General features: G+C 43.1%; 1 protein-coding gene across 19 annotated transcripts; it reads right to left on the bottom strand.

The window, feature by feature from the left end:
• Nucleotides 1–3,417: 3,417 nt before the first annotated feature.
• si:ch211-132b12.7 (uncharacterized protein LOC564531 homolog) lies at nt 3,418–26,216 on the bottom strand. Of its 19 annotated transcripts, none has more exons than XR_009789939.1 (10): nt 25,998–26,216; nt 19,623–19,805; nt 19,227–19,420; nt 14,513–17,786; nt 13,852–13,970; nt 12,460–12,573; nt 9,165–9,239; nt 6,266–7,332; nt 5,395–6,191; nt 3,418–4,116 (listed from the first exon to the last, which is right to left on the bottom strand). XR_009789939.1 is itself a non-coding variant. In XM_061783331.1 (5 exons), the coding sequence occupies exons 2-5, from the start codon at nt 19,795–19,797 to the stop codon at nt 13,963–13,965; spliced, it is 1,281 nt and encodes a 426-aa protein (XP_061639315.1). In that variant the 5' UTR covers nt 19,798–19,805; nt 25,998–26,216; the 3' UTR covers nt 12,365–13,962. The 19 variants fall into 19 exon arrangements, 1 of the variants encoding a protein (XP_061639315.1); XR_009789940.1 differs by having other exon boundaries at nt 14,593–17,786; XR_009789938.1 differs by having other exon boundaries at nt 12,460–13,970; nt 14,593–14,642; nt 15,017–17,786.
• Nucleotides 26,217–26,799: the final 583 nt, after the last annotated feature.

Genomic DNA, 26,799 nt, shown 5'->3' with positions numbered 1-26,799 from the left:
GACTATTGTTTTGTTGTTGTTGTTTTTTTAAACCTGTCCTGTTCAGCTGCATGGCCTTTCAGAATGGTGGATTTGTTTGCCTTTGTGTTGGAACAGTTTTGCTGAGCAGTAGGAGTTTGAAATACTCCCTCTGCTTATTTTTTATTTGTTTTTTATTATTCTGATGTTTATTGAAAATGCAGCCAGACAGAAAAGCGTTTTAGGGGACAGACAGACGGATAGAGTAGACAAGGGGACTAGGGGTGAGAACCACAGCAGAACAATCGTGAGACAGTGGTGGGAAAACATTTTTTCTCACCACAGTCTGTTTATTGATCATCTCAGATAAGCAGCAGAGCACATAAACATTACAGTACCAAGATGAAAGTAATACAAGACCAAATACAATTTTAAAAAGGTACAGGACAAGTACTACAATCTGAGGAACCAAACCCCAGACAAAGAACAAGGACAAAAATGTTGCTTGTAATAACCACTTATTATGAAAATTATATATAAATAGCAGCGGCACGGTGGACGACTGGTTAGAGCGTCAGCCTCACAGTTCTGAGGTGCGGGGTTCGATCCCCGGCCCCGCCTGTGTGGAGTTTGCATGTTCTCCCCGTGCCTGCGTGGGTTTTCTCCGGGCACTCCGGTTTCCTCCCACATCCCAAAAACATGCATTAATTGGAGACTCTAAATTGCCCGTAGGTGTGAATGTGAGTGCGAATGGTTGTTTGTTTCTATGTGCCCTGCGATTGGCTGGCAACCAGTTCAGGGTGTACCCCGCCTCCTGCCCGATGATAGCTGGGATAGGCTCCTGCACTCCCACGACCCTAATGAGGAGAAGCGGCTCAGAAAATGGATGGATGGATGGATATATAAATAGCAACAACATACCTACTACCAAAACGCACACACTCACACACAAATGACCGTATTCTTTCCACTGTAGCACGGTCTCCAGTTGGCTAGCTTTAAGACATTTCATTCGGAACTCACTTCTTCTTGGATCGCTACAGACACTCGCTAGCTCCTGCAGCTAGCTTCTGCTGAATATTTATTTGAATAACTCATAACAAAACTGAGAGTACTTCATGTTTTGAGCATATGCAACTAGCAAATTAATGGTATGTGTTATACATAGGAAGAAGAGTTTTTCTGATTTTTGGGGTCGATTGTGGGGGTGTATGCATAATATACTCGAGAGAGTATTATACACGAGAAATGACGGTAAATGTAAACAACCATCTGCCAACTCGTCAAAGTCTCCAGTTTGTTGCGGCCTGCTTGTAGGCCTACGATCCATTTGGATTTATGGCTCCCTTCAGTTTGACTGAAAAGTGTACTTAACAGGAGCTGTGCCACAAAGGTATCGGATCGGATGATCCAACACCTGAGCACTTGACTTCATGGTAGGAGCAGTGGAAAAACAGCATAAAAAAAGTATTATTACCCTACCCAGAGTTACAACCCTTCGAACTTTGGAAACACTATGTACAGGAAGTCCTCCATTTACGAACGAGTTCCGTTACTACGCTGGCGACGTAACACGAATTTCACCGTTAAAAGTAAAAATTTACGGCGAAATATTTCTGTTACGGGTATTGTCCCACGTGATTGTGACAGCAAGCTCAGTGTGTGTGGAAGTGTGTGTCGATGTGTGAGTGAGACGGGACTGCGCAGGCGTCGCCTGGCGGGACTGTGAAGGAGGAAGGAGTGCGCGCCGCTGCGAGTGTGTACCGTAGCAAGTGTAGTGACGGCGACCGGGGACGAGTAGCGATTAGCGGAGGACCCGTTGACGTTGAATGTGCAGAGGAGCTAATAAAGCCATTAAAGCAGCAAATCGGTGCTTCGTGCCTTGATTGTTGCCGCCACCCAGCTCAGCTGTGCAACGAGAGAAGGGAGTTAACCCCTGCGTCTCCCGACCACGGTCAGGTTACCGTAGCGCGAAAGGTTAACACTTCGTATAAAGAAACTAAAATACATTAAAATTAAAATAAAAAGATGCTGTACTTACCATTACTGCTGAGAGTGTGAAAAAAGGGGGGCGAAAAAGGCACAGATATTCCTGCCGCACAAACACAGACAAGCACTATGCACTAGCTAAGCAGAAACACTATGTGCTGGGACAAAATGGCAGACGAGGCACGGGCGTCGTAAAGTCGAAACGTCGTAGGTCGAGTACGTCGTAACTCGAGGACTTCCTGTACTGAATTACAACATTTTTTAGATGCTAGTCATATGATTCATGCTCCTATCTAAGATATAAGAATGACTGAAATGAGATCCGTTGTAGTCTGGTCATGGACCAAGCCAAGGTCGAACCCTTAATGATCCCAAGAATAAAACTTGCAAGTGCAATAACTTTAGTCAGAATGAGTGCCATGCTAAAGGAAGAGCTTCAGACAAAAATAGAGAGAGGATGCTTTTTGGACTGACTCCCGATTTGCTCATCACATTTGTCCTCTCATGCAGATCTTACAAAAATGATGATGACTTATCCGCTGATGACTATCAATGCCTTAAGATTCTTTATTAGTCTGGGAGAAGCAGTTTCTCAATTTATCGGTGCTCAAGGGACAAACTTTGTTGGTACCAGCAATGCCTCTCAAGCAATGTGACTTCAGGGAACTTCAAGCCTTCCTGGCAGACAAACAGTGCAGGTTTGTGTTTAATGCTCCATCAGCTAGTCATGCAGGTGGCATCTTGGAGCAGCAAATACAGAACATCCACAGTGTCCTAAATGTTACTATTGCTCAGCGTGCGGAAAGATTTGATGATGCATCACTCAGAACTCTGATCTATGAAGCAATCGTGATTTTAAACCGTCCACTTAATGTTATTGGACTGAATGGTCCATTGGTACCTGAGCCCAAACCGTCTCATCATGATGAAGTCCAAGGTTGCTTTACCACCCGTAGAAACTTTCTAAGATGGGATTTGTAGGCCACAAGAATATAGCATAACAACAATAGCAGTATTTAACAGGACAATTTGGAGCAGATGGAAAAGAGTGTAACTCCTGAACCTCTCTTTGAGGAAAAAATGTCATGCTCCACGGTGAAACTAGAAATTTGATGATATTGTCATTATCAAAAGAGGACACGCCTCCAAGAAATTAGTGGCACATGGGACAAGTGGTTGAAACTACAGAGGGGTCTCATGAATTGGTTCATTGGGTCAAGCTTCAAGTTGGAGAGCGCAACTCAGCAATGGAAAAACACTTTCCCTTAAAATCCCTAATCATTGAATGGTCTATTAAAAAACTAGTGCATTTACTTGAAGGTGATTTATTTGTTTGGAAAGGTAAATTCCTGTCAAAAATAATGTTGACTGTTTATATGGTGACCCGCAGATTGACATTGTGACCAGCTGTGAAATCATACATGAGTAACTCGTTTGGTTAAGTTTGCCCTGGTTTCACCACATACCCTGGAGAATCAGAATAATCTTTATTTGCCAAGTATGACCAAAATACACACAAGGAATTTGTCTCCGGTAATTGGAGCCGCTCTAGTACGACAATTGACAGAGAACAATTTTGAGACATGAAGACATTGAGAAAAACAGTCACTGAGCAATAAAGGGTTGCTCGTTATCTGGTAATGCATTACTTTTTGTATTTTATTTTATTTTTTTGACAATTGTGCAAAAAGATGCAGAGTCCTCTAGCACTTAGAGCAGTTCGAATGAGTAATATTGCAATAGTCTGTGCAATGACCATTGTGCAAAGGGCGCCGAGACTTCAAGCGAGTAGTACGATAGTCTGGGACAATGTTGATTGTGCAAATGTTGCAGATACTCCTCTGTCAGTGTGCAAATGGAGCAGATGCTACTCTGGCATGAGTGGCCAGTATTGGTCAACAACAGATATGCAAATAGTGCAGCGTGGTGATACATACAATCAGTGCACGAGTAATATATAATTGGCTCGACAGAAATGTGACAACAAACTCAAGACAAAAAGACAAAAAATTGTAATGGAATTGTTGGTTAGGTGTTTAAGAAGTTGATTGCAAGAGGGAAGAAGCTGTTGGAATGTCTGCTTGTTCTAGTTTGCATTGATCGGTAGCGCCTACCTGAGGGAAGGAGCTGGAAGAGCTGATGATGAAGCTGTGCAACAAGCCTGCCATTCTGAAACACAAAACATGAAGGTGCTAGTTGCTTCAAAAAGGTAGGCCAGTTCAGTGTTTTAATCAGGTCACAACACTTGGAGTGTGTGATGTGAGTGACACATTACCCACTTGTTCTTCACGGCTAAGCTAATAAACACGCCCTATTACCCTTGACTGCGAAATCAAAGTCACTGGATGATCATACGGTAATTCTGTGCTAGTGCTCAAATGCTGATTTTTCTGTGGAGATTTTTTTTTTTTTTTTGACATTGTGGGCGAAGAATTTTGGTTAAAATATCTGTAACTGTCGCAACCCAATGCAGCTTTGTACAGTACACTGATTTTATGGGAGTCCAATACAAATGTAATCCCAACAGCAATCCACCCTCTTCTGTCAATTGCAGGGCACATATAGAGAAATTTATATTCACACCTACGGACAATTTAGTAGTCTTCAATTAACCTACCATGCATGTTTTGGGAATGTGGGACAAAACCGCAGAGTACCCACAGGAAACCCACGCAGGCACAGGGAGAACATGCAAACTCCACACAGGGAAAGATGGATTTGATCCCAGGTCCCCAGAACTGTGAGGCATAAGTTTTTTTGTTTTGGTTTTTTTTTGGTCCTGTTCGGCTGTTAGGTCAAGCAGAATGGAGGATCTGTATCCCTTTTATGTCGGAAGAGTTACTGTGTCACAGTGGAGTTTTTAAGCTGCCGTGGTTTCTTAGTTTTATAATGTATATTTATTGAGAATCAGAGTCGATCCGTGTTATTAGTCTATGTGCTAACCAGTCGGCCAGCTTGTATCGATAAAATGTATTGACTTTCAAAAGGAAATTGGGGGGCCATGTCTTTACCGTTATTGATCAAATTACAGCATATTAAAATGTAATGTTGATGTATAATTGCGTGTATTCATGTATGCAGCAGTCTCTAGGTCCACATACACATTCCTCCTCAAGCAGATGAATAAAGAGAATCCTGGTGTGTTTGATGGAGAACTTGCGCAAATACGGTAATGTTATGTACCGTATTTTCACGACCATAAGGCGCACCGTATTAAAAGTTGCAGTCTCAGTTACGGCCTCTATTTCTGTATTTAACACATACATAAGGTGCACCGTATTATTGGGCGCAGGCATAGTTAAACATACGCTAGCTTAAAACATACGGTAGCATACATGCACGCTAAAACATACGCTTGCATGCATGCTAGCGTATGTTTTGAAAAAGGCAGCGGGAGCAAAACTGAGTTTGGTTGTACTTTATTGAAGTATTTAACAATGTACTCACGTTATTTTTTGATCAATCCTCATCCACAAATCCATCAAAGTCCTCATCTTCTGTATCCGAAATGAACAGCTGGGCAAGTTCTCCATCTAACACGCCAGGTTCCTTCTCGTCATTGTCGGAGTCAGTCTCGTTGCCGTGCGGCTCCTCAGAAATGATGCCGGCTTTTACAAAAGCTCGAACAAGAGTGCAAGCAGACACGTTAGCCCTGAGCATCCACAATCCATTCACAAATTGTGGCGTAATTCGCCCGGCGCTGCCTCCTAGTCTTAGTAAAGCTGTGTTCGCCATCTGTCATCCATCGGTCCCACGCCGCTCGCAACTTCACTTTGAACGCCCTGTTTACACCGATGTTCAGCGGTTGGAGAGTGATGGCAAGCTCCGAGTTATTGCACTAAGTCGAATGGTGACTGTAGAGACGCTTCTCCCGGCTGTTCTTTGCTCATTAATCCATTGCTCGAGTTGGTCTTCCAACTCGGGCCACCTCGCCTTGTTTCTGCGGAAACTCAGCTTCGTATTCTTGAATGCTTCCTCCACTTGCGAACCATGGATTCGTTGATCTTGAATTCTCTCGCGGCTGCTCGATTCCCATGTTCCTCCGCGTAACTGATAGCTTGCACCTTAAACTGTGCTTTGTAAGCGTCTCTCTTCGTAGGTGCCATTTTCGGGGTCCTTAGCCATACCGGCACTATATACCTACTGGGGGCGTGCCTTTAGCGTCCTCTTTCACGCGCACCCTTCACCGTCCACATGCTGTCCTCAGTCACGTCAGCCTTTCCTCTATATAAGCAGCGTGTCGGCTGGAAAAGGCATTAGACATTAAACAGGCATCTTTAAAACATTCAACGTGACATATATCGTCGTTGTTTTTCACCTTTTCCAGACTTCGAGTCTTGAAGATCTCTGAAGGTATTGAGGAGATTGGCAGCATCAGGTGGGAGGTGCTTCTGTGCCTCCTGGCTATGTGGGTCATTTGTTACTTCTGCATCTTGAAAGGGGTCAAATCAACTGGAAAGGTGAAGTCCCTCAAACTTAATCAAACACTACAAGCATTTATTAAATGTCCTGACAGTCTTGCAACCCTCCTCTTGTCCAGGTGGTGTATTTCACAGCCACTTACCCTTATGTGATGCTCCTCATCCTTTTGATCCAGGGACTCACTCTTTCGGGAGCCATACAAGGAGTGAAGTTCTACCTTCTGCCCGAGCTGCCGCGACTTGCAGACCCTCAAGTAGGAATGTGTTGTGTGCACTGTGATGGAGGGCAAACACTTTCAAAAGCAGTGAAGCGGCGTCTTTTTACACAGGTGTGGCTGGACGCCGGCTCGCAGAATCTTCTTGTACAGCATCGGTGTGGGCACCCTGGCTGTACTGGGCAGCTACAACACTCACAGTAACTTGCTACAAGTGAGTGTAACAATAAAGCTAGGGGGGGGGGGGGGGGAACATAACAATACACACACTCAACAGACTGGCTAAACTGACGGTTTCATGTCATTGTTTTTCAGTTTCTTGATATCCATTAGCAAGCTACTGTAGCTTGCTAACTGGAGTTCATTAGAAAGTACAACCGAAACGTGAACCAGATAAATACGGAAGAGTTTTATGGTCCGAATTCAACTAATTTAGCTTCATATGTGGGTCAAAAATGGTCCCTTGGATAAACCTAGTGAGGGCTTTACTGAGCCCACCACTAGCTGACATTGCACTCATTCCAACTGTTGCGCAGAGCTACAGCCTCTCAATGATTTGAACCCATTGCTCAGAAAATACTTTTGTGTGTGTTGCAGGGAATGCTTTTGGCTGTGTTTGCTCAACAGTTGCATTGGTGTGGTCGCTGGCTTTGCTGTCTTCTCCGTGCTGGGATTCATGCCTCATGAGCAAGGCGTTCCCATCGCAGAAGTGGCTGAGTCAGGTAAACTCCAAATCCTCATAGGTTTCACTGTATGAAGAAGAGGAGAGGGAAAGAAGTGGATGTGTTTAAATATGGCAACAGCAGCTATGCGCAAGCGGCATCGACGCTGTCAAGCAGAAGCGTCGCCAATTCCGCATGGCTTCAGAGTCCTCTCAGCCGCCCGCGGTCGCTTCGTTCTGGTTTTGTTTGCTAGTCTTATGCCCAGTTGCTGGCCAATGAGGGATGAGCATTTTTAAATTTTCCAGAGGATGGATTGGCTATTCCGCCACAGTTTCAGAAAAGCCCCTGAAGGTCACAGGTCATGAGTTATGTATGAGTGTGCTCACAATGTGTGTCCGCACGTGCACGAGAAATGATTGACACCTCGTCAAACACGCCTTCTGTCGTTGATTAGTTGTTTCCCCTCGGGCGCAGTTTTCTTGCAAATCAAAATAGAGGCACAAGATGGGGACAGAGAGACTTTTTTTTCAAAGATCAACTCCTATCAAGATCAACTACTATCAGGTCATACTGACAGTTTTAATAACTATTGAAAATTGCAACGCCCCCATTAAGAGAAATAAACACCTCCTAAAAACAGATAGTGTAATTAACTTCCTCAGTTAATAGAATCTATCATTCACAGACATTAGCCAAACACATTTGATTTCTTGCTCAACAAAACAACAGCACTGATGCACATAAACAATCAAGCGTGGAGACTTACTGCTTGTTCTTAACGAGTTCCCTGCGCAGTATTAAACATGAGCTCTCATATGAAGATGCTGTCTATAACAACGATTAACGTTCCAGTTGACACGTTTGCTTCACAGTGTTGTTTATATTCCAGGCAGCTAAGCAACTTATTAAAGCCACCTCTCTCCCTGGGTCCTTCCTTTTATTTATTATTTTATTTCTCCATTAAAAAAATTGTTTTGTTTTGGCTCCAGTTTCACTTTGTTTTTTGTACTTGTACTGCTAATATTGTACATTAATCCAAAATGCAAACAAACAAAAGCTTCCCCTTATCAATAGTTGAATCAAATGAGAATCATGAGGTCAAAGGAACTGCCTGAAGAGCTCAGAGACAGAATTGTGGCAAGGCACAGATCTGGCCAAGGTTACAAAAAATTATTTGCTGGACTTAAGGTTCGTAAGAGCACAGTGGCCTCCATAATCCTTAAATGGGAGATGTTTGGGATGATCAGAACCCTTCCTAGAGCTGGCCGTCTGGCCAAACTGAGCAATTGGGGGAGAAGAGCCTTGGTGAGAGAGGTAAAGAAGAACCCAAAGATAACTGTGGCTGAGCTCCAGAAATGCAGTTGCGAGATGGGAGAAAGTTCTAGAAAGTCAACCATCACTGCAGCTCTCCACCAGTCGGGGCTTTATGGCAGAGAGCACGACGGAAGACTCTCCTCAGTGCAAGACACATGAAAGCCCGCATGGAGTTTGCTCAAAAAACGCCTGAAGGACTACAAGATGGTGAGAAATAAGATCCTATGGTCTGATGAGACCAAGATAGAAATTGTTGGCCTTAATTATAAGTGGCATGTGTGGAGAAAACCAGGCACTAAAAAAGTGAAAAATGTAAGGGGGTCTGAATACTTTCCGTACCCACTGTACATTCATGCAACATTGAGTCTTCAATGAACCTAACGCTAATGCATGGTTATGGAATGTGGGAGGAAGCCGGAGTACCTGGAAAATGAACATGCAAACTTCACACAGGAACCAAGATTCAAACACAAAAACTTAAGATTGCGAGGCAGACATGCTAAACACTTGTTATGCTGCCCATACTTTTATCAACCTCAGCTACTGTAAATTAAATGTTACAAGTGGATGTTGTTTCCGGGTGCAGGTTGGCGTTCATTGCGTACCCTCTGGCTGTGGCCATGATGCCGCTGCCTCAAGTGTGGTCAATCTGCTTCTTTGTCATGATCATCCTCCTGGGGCTGGACACAGAAGTTAGAGAAGTAATTCCCAACTACTGTGATGCGGCACATTAGTGTGGCATGAAAAATCCTCGGGTCTCCTGCTGGAAATTATTTAATGTCACTCAACTGCTTTGACTTATTTGCCACAAATGCATCTCTGTTGATCTACTGTATCTATGCCAGTGACGTATAGTGACAGGCAGAACAATGCTCTTCCACGAGTTGGAAGAATGTACACTGTACCTGTGCTAGCCACCCGTTGCCAGTCATACAACAGAATAGTAGCAACTAAAATGATTTCACAATAAGTAAATAAATAGTGACAGTAATAATAATTGTAGTAGCAATAACTAAATATTATTATGTGACAGTGTTCCCCACTCTTCATGGGAGGATAGGGACCAAGCCTTGCCAGGAATAGCAAAAAAGTAATTGTCTAAAAAAAAAAAAGGTTTGCAATTGCCTATTGATGCGGTGGTGGCATAGCGCAGTTTTTGACTAAATGAAACTCAAACTCACTTCAAAATAGTTCCTTGGCACCATGATGCCACAAAGTAATTATTTTATTGCTTTGGCCTGAGTAAATAGAGGAAACACCGGCTAAGGCTTCTTATTTCACTTTCCTTTTAGCTTGGAAGTAACCTCACACTTCTGCTCTCCGTGCAGTTTGTCAGCATGGAGGTGGCGATGACGTCATTCTCAGACATATTTCCTGCAGTGACGCGTCGCACGGGCAGGCGGGAAGCTTTCCTCCTGCTCTTCTGCATTTCTTCTTGCAGCTCGTCATGATCACCGAGGTCAGAATGTTGGCTTACACTCGCTATGAAGTGTGTACGCATGCGTGTGTGTGAGAGCGAGATTAAGATTACAGCATGGCATGTATCCCCAAGAAGCATGTTTTACAGCGACTTAAAATAGGGCTAATGTTGCCAGATGTAGTGCCAAAACAACAAGCGAAACATCTGAAACTTACCGCATGGTTTTTTCTCAAGTTAGAAGTGGGCTGAAATATCCATGTTTGGGCAGACGCAGGAATACGCTGCATCATTAAGATGTTGTTTTTTTCGACAAAAAACTTGGGCGACATTCAAACTACTCTGACAAGTACATCCATCCATCCCTTTTCTGTACTGCTTAGCCTCACTCGTGTCGCGGGCATGCTGGAGCCTATCCCAGCTATCTTCGGGTGAGAGGCGGGGTACACCCTGAACTGGTCACCAGCCAATTGCAGGGCACATATAAACAAACAAACATTTGCACTCACATTCACACCTACAGGCAATTTAGTGTCTTCAGTCAACCTACCATGCATGTTTTTGGGATGTGGGAGGAAACCGGAGTACCCGGAGAAAACCCACACAGGCACGGGGGGAGAACATGCAAACTCTACACAGGCGAGGAAGGATTTGAACCCGGGTCCTCAGAACTGTGAGGCAGATCCGCTAACTGGTCAACCACCATGGCACCCCTGACAACTTTAATTTATCCAAAATATTACTTGTGTAAATGTAGCGCGTTACTACCCACCTCTGCTTAACAATTCATTGCATAGGTGCACCTAATAATATGGCCAGTGAGAACAAATAACTGATGTCGTCCTCAGGGAGGGATGTACATTTTCCAGATTTTCGACTACTATGCTTGCAGTAGAGTCAGCATCCTCCTTCTCTGTGTGTTCGAAAGCTTGGCCATGGGTTGGATATTTGGTAAATTGATGGTTCATGTCGTTTTTGCTTCATTGTGCATGCTTTTATGACTTTATATATATTAAAAAAATAATAATTTTGTCAAGGTCTTTAATATGACGTGAGACAAGGTCATCTGCTTTTGACCAGCAATTTAGGGTTCATTGTCTTGCTCAAGAAAACTTGGACAGCAGAGAGTCTGAGCCGGGCTTCGAATAGTCAACCCTTCGATCACTGGACGAACCGCTATTGCCAACTCATCAATAGCTGGCTCACAAAAACAAAATAAAAAGCTCATGAAGAGACCACGAAATTAACTTTTTTTTTTCCAAGGCCTGACCGTGCTTCTTACGAATGGCTTCTTGACATTAGTAAGTTATAGTATTTCTCAGATGGGCTTATTATGTGCTGTTGTACATACTTCTCCATGAAGGAGCAGAGCGGCTGGGCGGCATCATAGCGGACAGGACAGGCGAGCGGGCCAGCCCGTTCTTCAAAATCTGCTGGCTTTACCTGACCCCCTTGATTTCACTCGTGAGTCGGACTTTTGTTTCTTGAGGTTTTAGGTGTAAGACGCTCATCGGAAACTTCACTATAGATACACCAACATCATCTAATGCGACCTCATCACGAGACATATATAGTGTTGCCACAGTTACCTTGAAAAAGTAACTTGGTTACTTTACTGATTACTTGATTTCAAAAGTAACTAAGTTAGAAAAAAGTAACTTTTTAGTTACTTTCAGCAGCTGCCAAATGGGAGTAATATCACTTATCCACAATACAAAAAGAGCATTAGCTTAACCGTACCCATTACTTGGTAATGTACGCTACACAGGTTACAGAATCATGTCATCAACATGAAGCAATAACTTAAATATTAGTGGAGTTGAAGCCAAATTAAATCGGCAACACAATACAGTAAGTTCCTAAACGTAAACAAGCACACTATTCTCAGTACACTGCCGATTGTGAAAGCAACTGTGTGCACACCATCACTGTGCATTGTTTAATAAACAATCTTTGCACTTTTATGATACTACACCATCACTGTGCATTGTGTAATAAAATACATATATATATAAAATACATATATATATATATATATACATATATATATATATATACATACATATATATATATATACATACATACATATATATATATACATACATATATATATATATATATATATATACATATTCATACATATATATTGCTGTAATTGACTGTAAAGCAACCAAATATTGATTTGTAATTGTTAATTGGTCCCATTACTTCTGGTCCCTTACAAAGTGGGGGGCATATATACAAACTAACTACACCGTTAACCTGATTTGGATGTAAATACCCTTAAATTAAAGCTGAAAGTCTGCAGTTAAAGCACATTATTTGTTTCATTCCAACTGGTGGTTGTGGTGGTGTTTACAGCCAAAAAGACGAGAATTGTCTCAATGTATTAATATGATTTTTTTCCCCCTCAGGGCTCTTTTATATATTCTCTATTTGAGTACAAGCCACTGACATTCAACTGCTGGTACGTGTACCCCACCTGGGCCTACGTGTTGGGCTGGACGATGGCCCTCTCCTCCATCCTGCTGGTGCATGGCTGGGCGCTGCACCACTACTGGAACACTGAGTCAGGTGAGCCAAGTGACAATGTGTTCTATGAATTCAAAAAGAGAACAATATTCTCAACTGTTCGTTGTATATAGGTTTTTGGCATATTTCAGTACACCACTGTTGTTTGTATCCATCTGTTAGCGTCTCCATCGCCTGTGCTGGCCCACACCGCCTGACTGTTCACTGACTCTAAAGACAGACACAGTGCTCCAACACATCACTGAAGAGGATCTCGAATGATTCTGAAATAGCAAAAACTACAACAGATGAACTGATCTTGAACACGCCAATAGTTACAGTTATGTACATGAAGGTATCCCACTCCATTGTTTATAAATCTTCGCAAATACATTTTACTAAAATGGCTGACACGGTTCCTCCCATTTAAAAAAAAAAATAATAATAGTAATAAAATATATATATTCCCATTATATAAAGGAAACAATTGTGCTCTGTACTACACTAGATAGTTTTGCTTTGGGCACATTACTACAATCATTTTCATACAAAATACACTGAAAATGGTTGTTTTACGTTACATTTATTAAAAAGTTGTATAAACAATTAAATGCTGGAAGTGCACAAATAATTAAAAGCATGTGTGTGCGCACGGGGGGGGGGGGGGGGGGGGGGGGGATTTAGTGTGTTTAAATTAAGTCGGACTGCCAATTAGGATTCCTGCTGAATGAAACCGCAAACAAAACTGTTGTATCAGAAGAAAAGATGGGTGTTGAACTTGTGGAGTATGATGTTTTGAAGGCATTGTTTCAATATTTGGATAGAAAGGCATGTAGGGCAATAGGTGATCTTCTCTATGACACAAAGAGATTGGTTTTCAGGGCTCAATTCTACTGCTGGTCCTCTATCCCTGTCAGTGGGACAGCTATCATCTTGCACCATTTTACTGTGCTTAGTTGTAACAGTGGCCAGGGGTTTATTTTCTCAATCGCAGGTCAAGGTGCCACAAAATAATATTAAGGCAGACTGAGCAGAACTAATAAGTCACGTAGCTTCCTGGAACACAAACTTGGACCTACAAAACATTGTGGAGCAATCACATCACAGTCGACTGGAGCGCTAATTGTGGATCCTGCCTTGCCGACATGAGTAACATTATGTTTAAATGTTTTTGTTTTTGTTTTTTTAAACAGCCCTCTGGCCGCATCGTGTGCCTCTAATTTTATTTGCAAGAAACCACCGTGCTGAGAAAAAAACTCCAATTAGAGACAGAAGGCGTGCCTCACGAGGTGTCAATCATTTATCATGCACGCACAGGCACACACAATGAGAACATCACCGTGGCTTTGTGCTGACCTTTTACCTTGGAATTTAAGAGGTTGGCTGAAACTATGGCAGACTAGTCACCTCCGGAAAATCCAAAAAATGTAACCAAAGGTGATCACAGGAGTTGCCCTTCAGAGCTGGAGGGACCTCAGGCAGCTGAGAAGATTGAGAAGCAACGGGGAGTTAGTAACATTTCTGGTAGGTTTATCACTTCATTTTGGTTTTGAATTGATTGATTCTACAGTGCCATAAAAAAAGTATTTGCTCCCTTCTCAAATGCTTATATTTTTGCAGTTTGCCCACTTTAATGTTTAAGATCATCAAAACAAATGTAAATATCTGACAAATATAACCCAATTGAACTTACAATGCAGTTTTTACATGGGGATTTCATTTATTAAGGAAAACAAATAAATTCAGTTACCTAGCCCTGTGTGAAAAAGTAATGGCCCCCTAAACCTAATAACTGGTTGGGCCATCCTCATCAGCAACAACTGAAATAAAGCGTTTTCTATAAGTAAGTTGGAATGAGTCTTTCACATCTGTGGAGATATTTTGGCCCACTCTTCCTTGCAGAATTGTTTGAATTCACCCAAAATAGGGGGTTTTTGAGCATGAACGGGCCTTTTAAGGTCATGCCACTGCATTTTAATCACATTAAAGTCTGGACTTAGGCAAGTCACTTGGAAAACATTTACTTATTTATTTATTAAGCCATTCAGAAGTTGACTTGCTGGTGTGTTTTGGCTTGTTATCCTGCTGCAGAACCCAAGCCCACCTCAGATTGAGGTCACAAACTGATGGCTGAACATTCTTCTTCCGGATTTTCTGTTGAAGAGCAGAATTCATTGTTACATCAATCACAGAAAGTTGTCCAGGTCCTGAAGGCGCTAAGCAGCCGAAGACCAATACACTACCACCACCATGTTTGACTTGGTATGATGTTGTTTTTCTGAAATACTGTGCTATATTTATGCCAGATGTAATGAGATGCACACTTTCCAAAAAGCTCAACTTTCATCTCATAAGTCCATATAATATTTTCCCAAAAGTCTTGGGAATCATTCAGATGTTTTTTTTTTTTTTTTTGCAAAAGACAAGACTTTGGTATTTTTGGTCAGCAGTGATTTTTGCCTTGGAACTCTGCCATAGATGCCTTTTTTGCCCAGTCTCTTCCTTATTGTTGTGTCATGAACACTGACCTTAAGTGAAGCAAGGAAGGCCTGCAGTTCTTCAAAAGTTCCTTTGTGGCCTACTGGATGAGTCATTGCTGTTCTCTTGGGGTAATCTTTGGAGGCCGGCCACTCCTGGGAAGGTTCACCACTGTTCAATGTTTTCCCCATGTGAAGTTAATGGCTCTCCCTATGGTTCGCTGCAATACTAAAGCTTTAGAAATGGCTTTTGTATACCTTTCCAGACTGATAGATGTCAATTACTTTATTTCTTGACTGTTCTGGAATTTCTTTGGATCCTGTCATTTTGTTGCAGCTCTTTTAGATCTTTTGACCGACTTGATTTTGTGGGGACAGATTCTGTGGTTTCTTGATTGATCAGGTCTGGAGGTAATCAGGCTTGGGTGTGATCAGTGAAAATTACCCAAAATGTGTGATTAGTCACAATTAATTCATGTTTAAACAAGGGGGGGGGGGGTAATTACTTTTTCACACAGGACCAGGTAACTTTGAATTGTTTTTTTTCCCTTAATAAATTAAATCACCATTTAAAAACAGTATTCTAAGTTCACTTAAATTGTATTTGTCCTATATTTACATTTGTTTGATGATCTTAACCAAAGTGGGGAAACTATGCAAAAATATAAGAATTTGAGAACGGGACCAATACTTTTTCACGGCACAGTACATTCCAAAACATAAAACTTTAAACTGATAACATTCAGTGATATAGTAACACTCCATCACGTTAAGTCATGCTGTCAACGTAGTAGCCGTGGCTATCGCTGACTTGTTGACAGTGCTAATGCCAGCTTAGTATTGCTAGCGCTACTATTTTGTTGGAGCCGGCTCTGCATTCTCTATGAATTTGAGAATCATGCTCGTGAACGTTACTGAGGGGCATGGCTTTGGTCTCGAGGGGAGGGAGGTAGCAGTGAAGTGAGCCTACGTTCAAATCTTGCCATCAGTTTCAACACTTCAAACTCCCCTTTAAGTAGATGTCATGACACTGGTGACTATACTTGGGTCACGTTATTTATTAGATAGGTCGCCATTATTTGAGAAAATACTGCACAGGGGAACTTGTTTATGACTCCACACTTAATTCAAATCTGAGAGATTCCCAGTAGGAATCTGTTTGGGTTAGCATTTGAGGTCAAATGGGCTCAGCAGTTAACGATTTAATTCCCGTGTGTAAGTTGTAACCTTTTTTCTCCCTGATAGGAAAAAGGAGGGATTTATTGATATTTTGAAACACGGCCTGTATTAGACTAGGGGCCACTATTAGAGGGAAATACGGTATATTGGTCTGATATATCAGCTCTCTCAGCCTTGTTTGACAGTTGGATGTGACTTGAGTTCCTCTCGTTTGTTGTCCACAGAATGATGAGTGTGATGCAACTGGAGGGGGTCCTCGGCGTACCGACATTGTGGTTACAAAGGGCATGTTGAACGAGTTCGCGCAGCAGCGTAAGCAATGGTTCTCATTCAGCACAAGGCAGCACTCTTGTTACCTCAGTAGGCCTACTTATAATTTAATTGTTTTATAATTATGGCCTAGAAGTGTTTTTCACCGAATATTTACTTTACTTTATTACTGCATTAGTGTAGGTTAGTGATTGACGATGGCGTGTTCCAACTTGTGTACAAATTCGGGCATAAACAGAGGACCCCCTATAGAGATTGACCATTGTGCTCCTAGAATTGAACATGGAGCGCAATTCTCAATGCATTAAAAAGTTAGTTTAAGTTTCTTTAAAATTGAGTTATTGTTGGCTTTTCACTAAAGGGTTGAACACACCACACACACAATCCTGAAGGGAACGCCTGGTTTTCAGGTCCAGCCTTGGACCCGAGTGTGGCTCTCTCTTCTAAGGCACTACACCTCACACTAACCAGTGGAGCTATCAGGAGGCATGAAGGCAACCTCCTCGGGGTAAGTATCACTTGACGTGAACTCTTTGTGTGGTTCTGCGCAAGCACGGTTCTGTTTCGGTGTCGAGTCTGAGCTTAGCGCGGCCTCTTTTCCAGCACCGGCCGACTGGCCAGCTGATTCCAGGTGAGACAGCGATTGTAAATACTTCAGGTTTTTCAGATCTGGGTAGCAGTTGGACTCGGCCATGGTCCTGTGCACATTCTGCCAGGCGGCACCACCGCTCAGGCCGCTACTTGTGGCCTGGCAGAGCAGCTCGGTGTGCTGGCGCAGCTCGGCGATCTCTCGTTCGGTGGTGTTGCTCTGGCCCAGGAGCTCTTTGGTGCGCAGCGTGATGTCCAGCAGGCCAGACTGGCGCAGGATCTCGGCAGTGTTGAGGAAGCGGCGGTGGCGGGTGTTGCTGCTCCTCTGAGACCCCTTGCTTGTGAGCACTGAGGTGGACGGACTGCAGGGTGCCGAATTAGGGGTTTCCTGAGTGGGACTGGAGGAGGATGTAGAGGAAGTGGACTGCTCCAAGGTGAAGACTGCCAGCTCCTGACTCCTGGACACAGGTTTGAGATCTCCTTTGTATTCTGTGCATACCCTCTTGCTCAAAATCCACGCCTCATCGCTCAAAAAGGATTTATCGGGAGGCTTTTTGCTCGGATGTGGTGCAATGCGGGGGTAGGAGTTGAGAATGGGTAAGTAGGTGGTTACTTTCTTCCCTGTGGTACTGTTCTTCAGAGAGGAGGGCTTGTGAAGCTGGAGGGTGGCGGCGGGCATAAAGCTGGGCTGCTGGAAAAGGATCATGTGGGTGCTACCGGAAGCAATGGCTTCGCTGCTGCCATTTGTCCACAGAAGCTGCCCACTTTTTTGGATGGTTTCTGGCTGGAGGAATAAAGACAACGATGACAATTAAGAGGACCAAAGGTACGGAACTAAAGAGGCAGGTACATCAGAACATCAGTTAACGAACACCCTTGTTCAGGAACAACAATTTCAGACAAATATTGATTCGTCACAGCATCCATACCAAACGCTCAGTTATGCTTTCTCTCAGACGGCATGAACGTCATTCACTGCACGTGTATATGACAAACAAAAATACACAATCAGATACGTATCAATTATGTGCCAATGCAAGTGCAGCATAAATGCGCAGGTTAGTTATACCCTCACAATATGCGCTTGACGTCATTCAAATACACCAACTGATGATTTATTCACCAAACAACACTAATAAACACATTAAAAAGCATGTACTGTAAATCTAAACTGCACTGAATGCATAGATAATTAAGCACAGTGGTGCCTTGAGATATAAGTTTAATTCATTCCGTGACCACGTTCATAACTCAAACCACTCATATCTCAAATCATATTTTCCCCTTGAAATGAATGGAAATACCATTAATTCAATCCAGCCTCACCCCGAGAAAAACTAAATTTGGGAAAATTGCACTATAATATTGTAATTTATTAAAACATAGAATGACATAATTAAATAAAATCGTAAATAAACTCTTATCTTAAAGCACCACTGTATTAGTATTCAAAGTATTCACAAAAGTCAATTGCTGTTAACGTGCTTTACATATGCATTATGTTTCATGCAAAAGTCCCAAAAATAAATCTGAGGTCCATTTTTGGTATTTTTGGTAGTCATTTTAGGGGGCTGGTTTAAAAAAATGCATACTGTTAAAAAGTGTATGAAGAGCTGCTGCTGTAACAAAATGAGTTTTTGTTACCCAGAAATTAGTAGGGTTACAATATGTTTGTTTTATAAATCTAATCCATTCCTCTTTTTCTGTTGCTCAACATTTAAATAAACTATCACATTTGATGGTTGAGTCACAGACCTTCCCATAAAGTGTTATGCTTCTCTCCCATAAATACTGGCATGAAATTGCATTTAAATGTACAAAACAGTGAAATGTATCTTGCCTGGCTGGGAGCTCAGCCCCCTAAACCTCTAATCCTAGAATCGACCCTGCAGCGGAGTAATGTGGAGGTTACCCTCATTTAAATCCAATGCAGCCCAGGCCAATTTAACGTTATGCAATGTTAAAAATTGTATTAACCATTTATTATTGTTTACTTCTGTCTCTATGTGTGTCCTGCAATTGACTGGTGGCCATTCCCGGGTGTAGTCTGCCTTTCCCCAAAGTCAGCTGGGATAGGCTCCTGCTCACCCATGACCTTGAACGGGATTAGCACAATAGAAAATAAATAGATGGATGGAAAATGTAAAAACATCCTCCTTATATTTACAATAGTAATTCAAGAGTTATCATTTATTTTTTTGTTGAAGATAAACTCAGTTTTTACCTGCTTGAGTGCTATGTTGTTGAGGATGTAGATGGGCTGAATTGTTTGGCCTCTTGGCATCCGTTTAGGATTACCAGGTTTTCCTTTCCCACCATCTTGGCTTTGGCCAGACTCCGTCACATCACCGACCTCTCTCGTCTGACGTTTATTCCGCTGCTGAGTCACATTGGTCTGGTGCCAGTCAGAGCCGTTGTCTATAATAAAGGCATTGCGAGGAAAAAGATCAACAGGATGGTGGTTTGTGAGACGTTTAGATCGCTGGTCCCAACCTCCAAAAGGGTTTAGATTTAGATGATGTACTACAGACACTGTTTGTGGAAAAGAGCCCTTGACAAACCAAGCCATGTAAACTTTCTGTATACTGTACATTCCCAACTGTGGATAACTTCAACTTACCGGAGTACCCAGAGTCTTTTTCCGAGCTGCAGCGGGAGCCAGGGTCACTGCAGTCGTCAGAGTCCTTGGTCTCTCTCATTGCCCTCAGAGTCGAGCTGTTGCTTTTGTCTTTGGCATTCTTGCTGCTTGCAGGATGAGAACTGCACTCACCCAGGCGAAGCTCCTCTTTCACCATACTAGCTTCTGATGACAAAAAAAAAAAAGACCTATTCATCCATCCCTCCATTTTCTATAGCACACATCCTCATTAGGGTCACGTGGGAGCCGGAGCCTATCCCATCTGACTTTGGGCAAGGGGTGGGGCGCAACCCTGGACTGGTCGCCCGCCAATGCCAGGGCACACCAATTCATCAGATCTATTCAAAGTGCTCACGATTATGAACTCCTGCATAAACTCTTCTTTGTTCCACCCGGTTGAAGATGTGACTGGGTTGTGGCCCTGCCTTTCACCCCTCAAAAAGCTGGAACACAACCTTTGATGAGGTTGTTTTCTTCTTTACATAGCAATAGAAATGACACCATAGGCAGCGCGTAGAGGCATAAACATTTATTTGACACTGAAATCAACCGGTGAATGCCTGTGATTACCGTGTGCCAACATCAACAGGGTGTGAAGATCATTGGTGTCAAACTCAATTACTCCACGTAAACAACTTTGAGCTGAAGTTGTGAATGTGGTTAGAGGCATGACAGAAAAAACAAAAAAGATAAAGACTTTAATGAGTTTGACCTAGGAACCAGTAAATTAAGTTTCCACATTGCCTCTTCCTTGGCATGGTTAAATCCAACCATCCATTTTCTATAGAACTGTCGCCTGTCCCATCTGATTTTGGGCGACATGTCGGGTACACACTGACTAACCATTCCCACTTCTAGTCACACATACGGACAATTCAGATTCCCCAATTAACCTAACATGCATTGAGACTGTGGGAGGAAGCCAGAATAAAACCCACGCAAGCACAGAAAGGGTATGCAAACTCAACACACGAAGGTCACAGCCGAGATTCCAATCTGAGAGCGCTCGGCTCTGAGGCAGACGTGCTAAGTGCTAACCACTAGGTCAAAGTCCTGACAAAAACAAAATGACACAAATACAGCACCTTCTGCATAATCTTTGACATACTGTTAAATAATGTGCTTTAACTCTGCATTGGATTATGCAAACTGTTAGGTCTGCAAAAGCACAGTAACCATGGCAGCTTTCACACAGGGTTATATCATGAGCATGTCCACTTACTGACAGGATGTCAACAAAAATGTTCAATGTCAGGACTTTAAAGGCTTCAACTGCCGTGCGCTTAGTGTCACGAGTTCCACTGAATAATCATTCATAGAATTAGAATTTCTTTTCACCAATCTGGACAGGTGTGTCGTGTGACATAATGGCTCAGGAGAGCATCCAGCCAGTATGCCAACATCTTTACACACAGGATATCTATACCAAAGGCTATGCAATCTGATAGAGAACGTGTCCTCAAACGTGTACTGTTTAACTTTGTTACATATTGCACAATCGAATCCATCACTTGTCATGCGCACGACAGTCACAACATTATGTACAATGTCCACCAAAATCATGATTTCTTACCGTTTTGCGCAAGGTAATACTTGAAATTGCGATGTTTGCGAAATCCCTTGAGATTTTCTGTGGCTCTGACAAAGCTGAAAATGTTCACAGGATTTGTCCACCATAGAAACCTACTGTACATGTCCTTGATTCAATATTATTATTCTAGTTTTCTGTGATTTTTGAAATAATTACGGCGATGCAATTGCTCTCAGTTTGACCCTGAAAATGAGAAGGTTCGAGCAGATACCATTGAAAAATCTGAAAATGGTTTCAGTCTCAACTAATACAAAACATCCAGGCATTTTTCTACCAAAGCGTCAATGTTTCAGTCACAAGTTTATTAATGATTTACATTGATTTCTGGGAAGAACATTTTGGCGAATTCTCTACATAAAGTGGCATAAAATCTTTCATCCTTATCTGATTCTTACAAACTAGCACTGAATTCATTCATGTAACACTCCTCTATCCATTGATATGTCTATTTTCATATAAAGGTACAGTATTTAAAAAAAGTTTGTAACATTGAGATGTACAGTATGTAGCGACCCCCCCCCCCCCCCCCCCCCCCCCCAAAAAAAAATCAAGTAGCACGTTTCATTCTCGCTAAGAAACAGACAATATGAGCGGAATCATTTTCACATTGTTGTCCCTATGAAAAGAAACAATCTGGGGGTTTAGGTAATTGTGGAGAAACTTTTGATCTGAGGTATGTGGTTCCAAGCCGCAACTATCTTGCTGAGGTTGCCTTGCCTTACCTGTAAAACTCTACATGAGAAAAGACATGCATCAGCCAAGCTATGGAGTTCAACTGCTCATTTTACGATGTTAATTTGTTAACCATATTAAAATATTAATTTATTACTATTGTGTTTACATACATGTTTTCACAAAGGGGACATTTTTCCAAGAGAAAGCATTTATTTCCCACAATATCTGTAAAGAAAAAACTATTTCTATTATTTCTGTCGACTCTGATGCAAACTAGCGCTGGAGAAAAGCTTTTTTGGTATCAGGAAAAATAAAGTAAATGATGGAAAGCGGTAAAAACAAAAAGCAAAACTTCTTTTGAATAATATAACTGTCGTGCTTTTACTATAAGCAAGTGGAAATTCGATTAAAATTGGAAATCGGATTTTGTTGACCAAAATTGCCGATTTCATTTTAAGGCCATATCATAAGCCCTGCGGCATTTTCAAGCACGTGTGATCTCGCAAGCACCTGATGCCGGCATTATGCTTCCCGGTTTCCACATTCATCGAGCGGACCGCGACATGGAATCATCGGGGAAAACAAAGGGCGGCGGGATATGCCTCTATATCAACGAAAAATGGTGTACGGACGTCACGGTGATCAGCACACACTGCAGCCCGCATTTGGAGTCGCTATTCTTAAATTGTAAACCATTCTACTCGCCACGTGAGTTCGCATCATTCATTCTCGCTGGCGTCTATATTCCGCCTCAAGCTAACACGAACGCCGCATTGCTAACGCTCGCCGATCAAGTCAACGAAATTGAAAAAAAACACCCCGACTCACCCCTCATTATTCTCGGGGACTTTAACAAAGCTAAACTCAACCACGAACTCCCTAAATACAAGCAGCACATCGACTGTCCTACCAGGGAAAATAATACTTTAGACCACTGCTACACCACGGTAAAAAACGCATACCGTGCTATACCTCGTGCAGCCTTGGGCTCGTCTGATCACTGCTTAATTCACTTAAGACCGACGTACAGGCAAGAACTTAAATGTGCGAAGCCTACAGTGAAAACAGTCAAAAAGTGGACAAATGAAGCCAAGATGGAACTTCAAAGCTGCTTAGACTGCACAGACTGGAGTGTCTTTGAAAATTCAGCTGGCAGCCTGGATGAATATACGGACACTGTCACATCCTATATCAGTTTCTGTGAAGAGGTCTGTGTTCCAACAAAATCATTTCGCACATTCAACAACAATAAGCCGTGGTTCACTGCTAAACTTAAGCAGCTTCGCCAAGCTAAGGAGGACGCATATCAGAGCGGGGACAGGGCCCTGTATAATCGAGCTAGAAACCAGCTGACCAAAGAAATTAACATTGCAAAGAGGATCTATACAGCAAAGTTGGAAAAACAGTTTAGCGCAAACGACTCTAAATCAGTCTGGCATGCATTCCAGTCGCTGACTAATTACAAGCGACGATCCCCCCAAGCTGAGAACAATAGCACACTAGCCAACGACTTGAATACCTTCTACTGCAGATTTGAAAAGGACAGTTTCACACCACACACCAACCCGGCCGCACCCGCGACCACAATCACACCTCTGACCTCTGCGTTAACCATCCATGAACAGGATGTGAGACGCATCTTCAAACAACAAAAGATTAACAAAGCGGCAGGCCCGGACCACGTGTCTCCATCCTGCCTCAAAGTCTGCGCGGACCAGCTCGCGCCAGTCTTCACTCAGATCTTCAACAGATCACTGGAAATGTGCGAAGTTCCATCCTGCTCCATTCCAACGCTCCACCATCATCCCAGTCCCCAAGAAACCTGCAATCTCGGGTCTGAATGACTACAGGCCTGTCGCTTTGACATCTGTGGTCATGAAGTCCTTTGAACGTCTTGTGCTGGACCACCTCAAGAGTGTCACAGGTCCCCTGCTGGACCCCCTGCAGTTTGCCTACCAAGCGAACAGATCTGCGGATGATGCAGTCAACATGGGACTGCACTTCATCCTACAACACCTCGACAGTGCAGGGACCTACGCGAGGATCCTGTTCGTGGACTTCAGCTCAGCGTTCAACACCATCATCCCTGAACTCCTTTCATCCAAGCTTCTCCAGCTCAGCGTCTCACCTGCCATCTGCCGGTGGATCTACAGCTTTCTGACGGGCAGGACACAGCAGGTCAGGCTGGGGGAGGCCACCTCATCCACACGCAGCATCAGCACTGGGGTGCCCCAAGGTTGTGTCCTCTCTCCGCTGCTCTTCTCTCTCTACACGAACGACTGCACCTCAGCGAACCCGACTGTCAAACTCCTGAAGTTTGCAGATGACACCACTGTCATCGGCCTCATCAAGGACGGTGACGAGTCTGCATATCGACAGGAAGCGGAGCGGCTGGAGCTGTGGTGCGGCCGACACAACCTGGAGCTGAACACGCTCAAGACTGTAGAGATGATCGTGGACTTCAGGAGGCATCCTTCGCCACAGCTGCCCCTCACGCTGTCCAGCTGCCTTGTGTCAACCGTCGAGACCTTCAAGTTCCTGGGAATTACAATCTCCCAGGACCTGAAGTGGGCGACCAACATCAACTCCGTCCTCAAAAAGGCCCAGCAGAGGATGTACTTCCTGCGGCTTCTGAGAAAGCATGGCCTGCCACCGGAGCTGCTGAGACAGTTCTACACAGCGGTCATCGAATCAGTCCTGTGTTCTTCCATCACAGTCTGGTTTGGTGCTGCTACAAAAAAGGACAAACTCCGACTGCAACGGACAATCAAAACTGCTGAAAGGATTGTCGGTACCCCCCTACCCACCCTTGAGGACTTGCACGCTGCCAGAACTAAGACAAGGGCGTGCAAAATCCTCTCGGACCCTCCCCACCCTGGTCACCAGCTCTTCCAGCTCCTTCCCTCAGGTAGGCGCTACCGATCAATGCAAACTAGAACTAGTAGACATTCCAACAGCTTCTTCCCTCTTGCAATCAACTTCTTGAACAGCTAACTTACAATTCCATTACAACAAGCTGGCAATTTTTTGACTTGAGTTCGTTGTCACATTTCTGTATTATGTATTACTCGTGCACTCACTGTAGTTGTCTCGCCGTGCTGCACTATTTGCATATAGTGGCCACTCATGCCAGAGTAGTATCTGCTCCATTTGCACACTGATTGAGGAGTATCTGTAACATTTGCACAACCATTGTCCCAGATTATCGCACTACTCGTCACTTTAAACCGCATACACTCCTTGAAGTCTCAGTGCCCTTTGCACAATGGTCATTGCACCGGACTATTGCGATATTAGCCATTCGAACTGAGGACTCTGCATCTTTTTGCACAATTGTTGTTTGTTGTTGTTTTTTGTTAATGTCTTTATGTCTCCAAAGTGTTCTGTAAATTGACTGTCTGTTGTACTAGAGCGGCTCCAACTACCGGAGACAAATTCCTTGTGTGTTTTGGACATACTTGGCAAATAAAGATGATTCTGATTCTGATTCATTTGCACACTGATTGAGGAGTATCTGTAACATTTGCACAACCATTGTCCCAGATTATCGCAGTACTCGTCACTTTAAACCGCATACACTCCTTGAAGTCTCAGTGCCCTTTGCACAATGGTCATTGCACCGGACTATTGCGTCATTAGCCATTCGAACTGAGGACTCTGCATCTTTTTGCACAATTGTTGTTTGTTGTTGTTTTTTGTCAATGTCTTTATGTCTCCAAAGTGTTCTGTAAATTGACTGTCTGTTGTACTAGAGCGGCTCCAACTACCGGAGACAAATTCCTTGTGTGTTTTGGACATACTTGGCAAATAAAGATGATTCTGATTCTGATCTCCTCCCGATTTTGGAGATTACAGGAAGTACGTGAAGCCAGCACACCACCCTCCCCCTCATATTATGTAACACCCAACTTCACAGCCGCCTCTCCGTAACACAAACACTTTCTACCGTTTTACATACAAAACTAAAAACATAATGACTTTGACATACTGTGTGTAGTGATCGAGTGCAATTGTATGTTCCTAATCGGCGGGTAATCGTGAGTGAAATACGGTAATAAAACCCCGGCGTGTCTTTAGTGTTCACAACTCACCTCCAGATGTTAAAGTTATTGCCAACAGTAACAGCCGATTCTCCCCATCGGCTCGATTATACGACACCTAGCGTCGCTGGTTTCCTCACTCTGAGCCATGTTGGAAGCATCTATCGGTATTTTAAGTAAATATTTAATGTCGGCCTATCTCTTTAAAGGCCGTGTGATAAAGACAAGTGAAACGGATTGTGATATGTCCGACGGACAAAATGCCCTGAACGCAGCGGCAGCACAGCCGGTCAATTGAAAAATAAAACTAACAGTTACAAAATAAAATGTTATGCTAAAACTAGATACATTACCTTTACAAGTACAACAAAAACAAGTAATATTAGTATTTCACTCAAAGTTACACTTACCATAAAGTTTATCCAGCAATGGCACCTCGCATGCCCTTGTTTTGAAATCCCGATTTGTACACTTTCGCAAACTTGACACAGCCTACCTGACGCCTCTACTGACGGTTAAAAAAATAAGTATAAAATTCATGATAACCGTGTTATTCGCTTGGGCCACGCCTGTCACACAAGGACAGACGCTGGCCAGCTTGGTATTGGAAGGAATGTAAGGTATTGGGCAAATGTCTAGCGCGTAACCTGTACTGAAGCCACAGCTTCGCGTCACGTTATTGTTGGACCGCCGCTACGTGAATGAGCTCAACGCTCATTGGCCCCTTAGACAACTCAGGAACAACCAATCCGAGCTTGCCTACGTCAGACGATCGTAAGTGATGTCTTTAGTTTTGTGTAGCTAAAAAAAAAAGGGGGGAAAAGGAGAAACGCTTATACACCACAACACGGGA

This window comes from Phyllopteryx taeniolatus, chromosome 8 (assembly GCF_024500385.1).
Source record: "Phyllopteryx taeniolatus isolate TA_2022b chromosome 8, UOR_Ptae_1.2, whole genome shotgun sequence".
In the NCBI taxonomy this organism is placed as follows: domain Eukaryota; kingdom Metazoa; phylum Chordata; class Actinopteri; order Syngnathiformes; family Syngnathidae; genus Phyllopteryx; species Phyllopteryx taeniolatus.
The sequence above is the reverse complement of the archived record's forward strand: the minus strand, read 5'-3'. Positions and strand labels throughout refer to the sequence as shown.

Excerpts from the sequence above, each read along its gene's own strand:
- si:ch211-132b12.7 (XM_061783331.1), bottom strand. The coding sequence starts at position 19,797 with ATGGTGAAAGAGGAGCTTCGCCTGGGTGAGTGCAGTTCTCATCCTGCA. Across the intron at positions 19,421-19,622 it reads AAAAGACTCTGGGTACTCCG|ACAACGGCTCTGACTGGCAC; the intron begins GTAAGTTGAAGT and ends CCTTTATTATAG. Across the intron at positions 17,787-19,226 it reads ACAACATAGCACTCAAGCAG|CCAGAAACCATCCAAAAAAG; the intron begins GTAAAAACTGAG and ends TTATTCCTCCAG.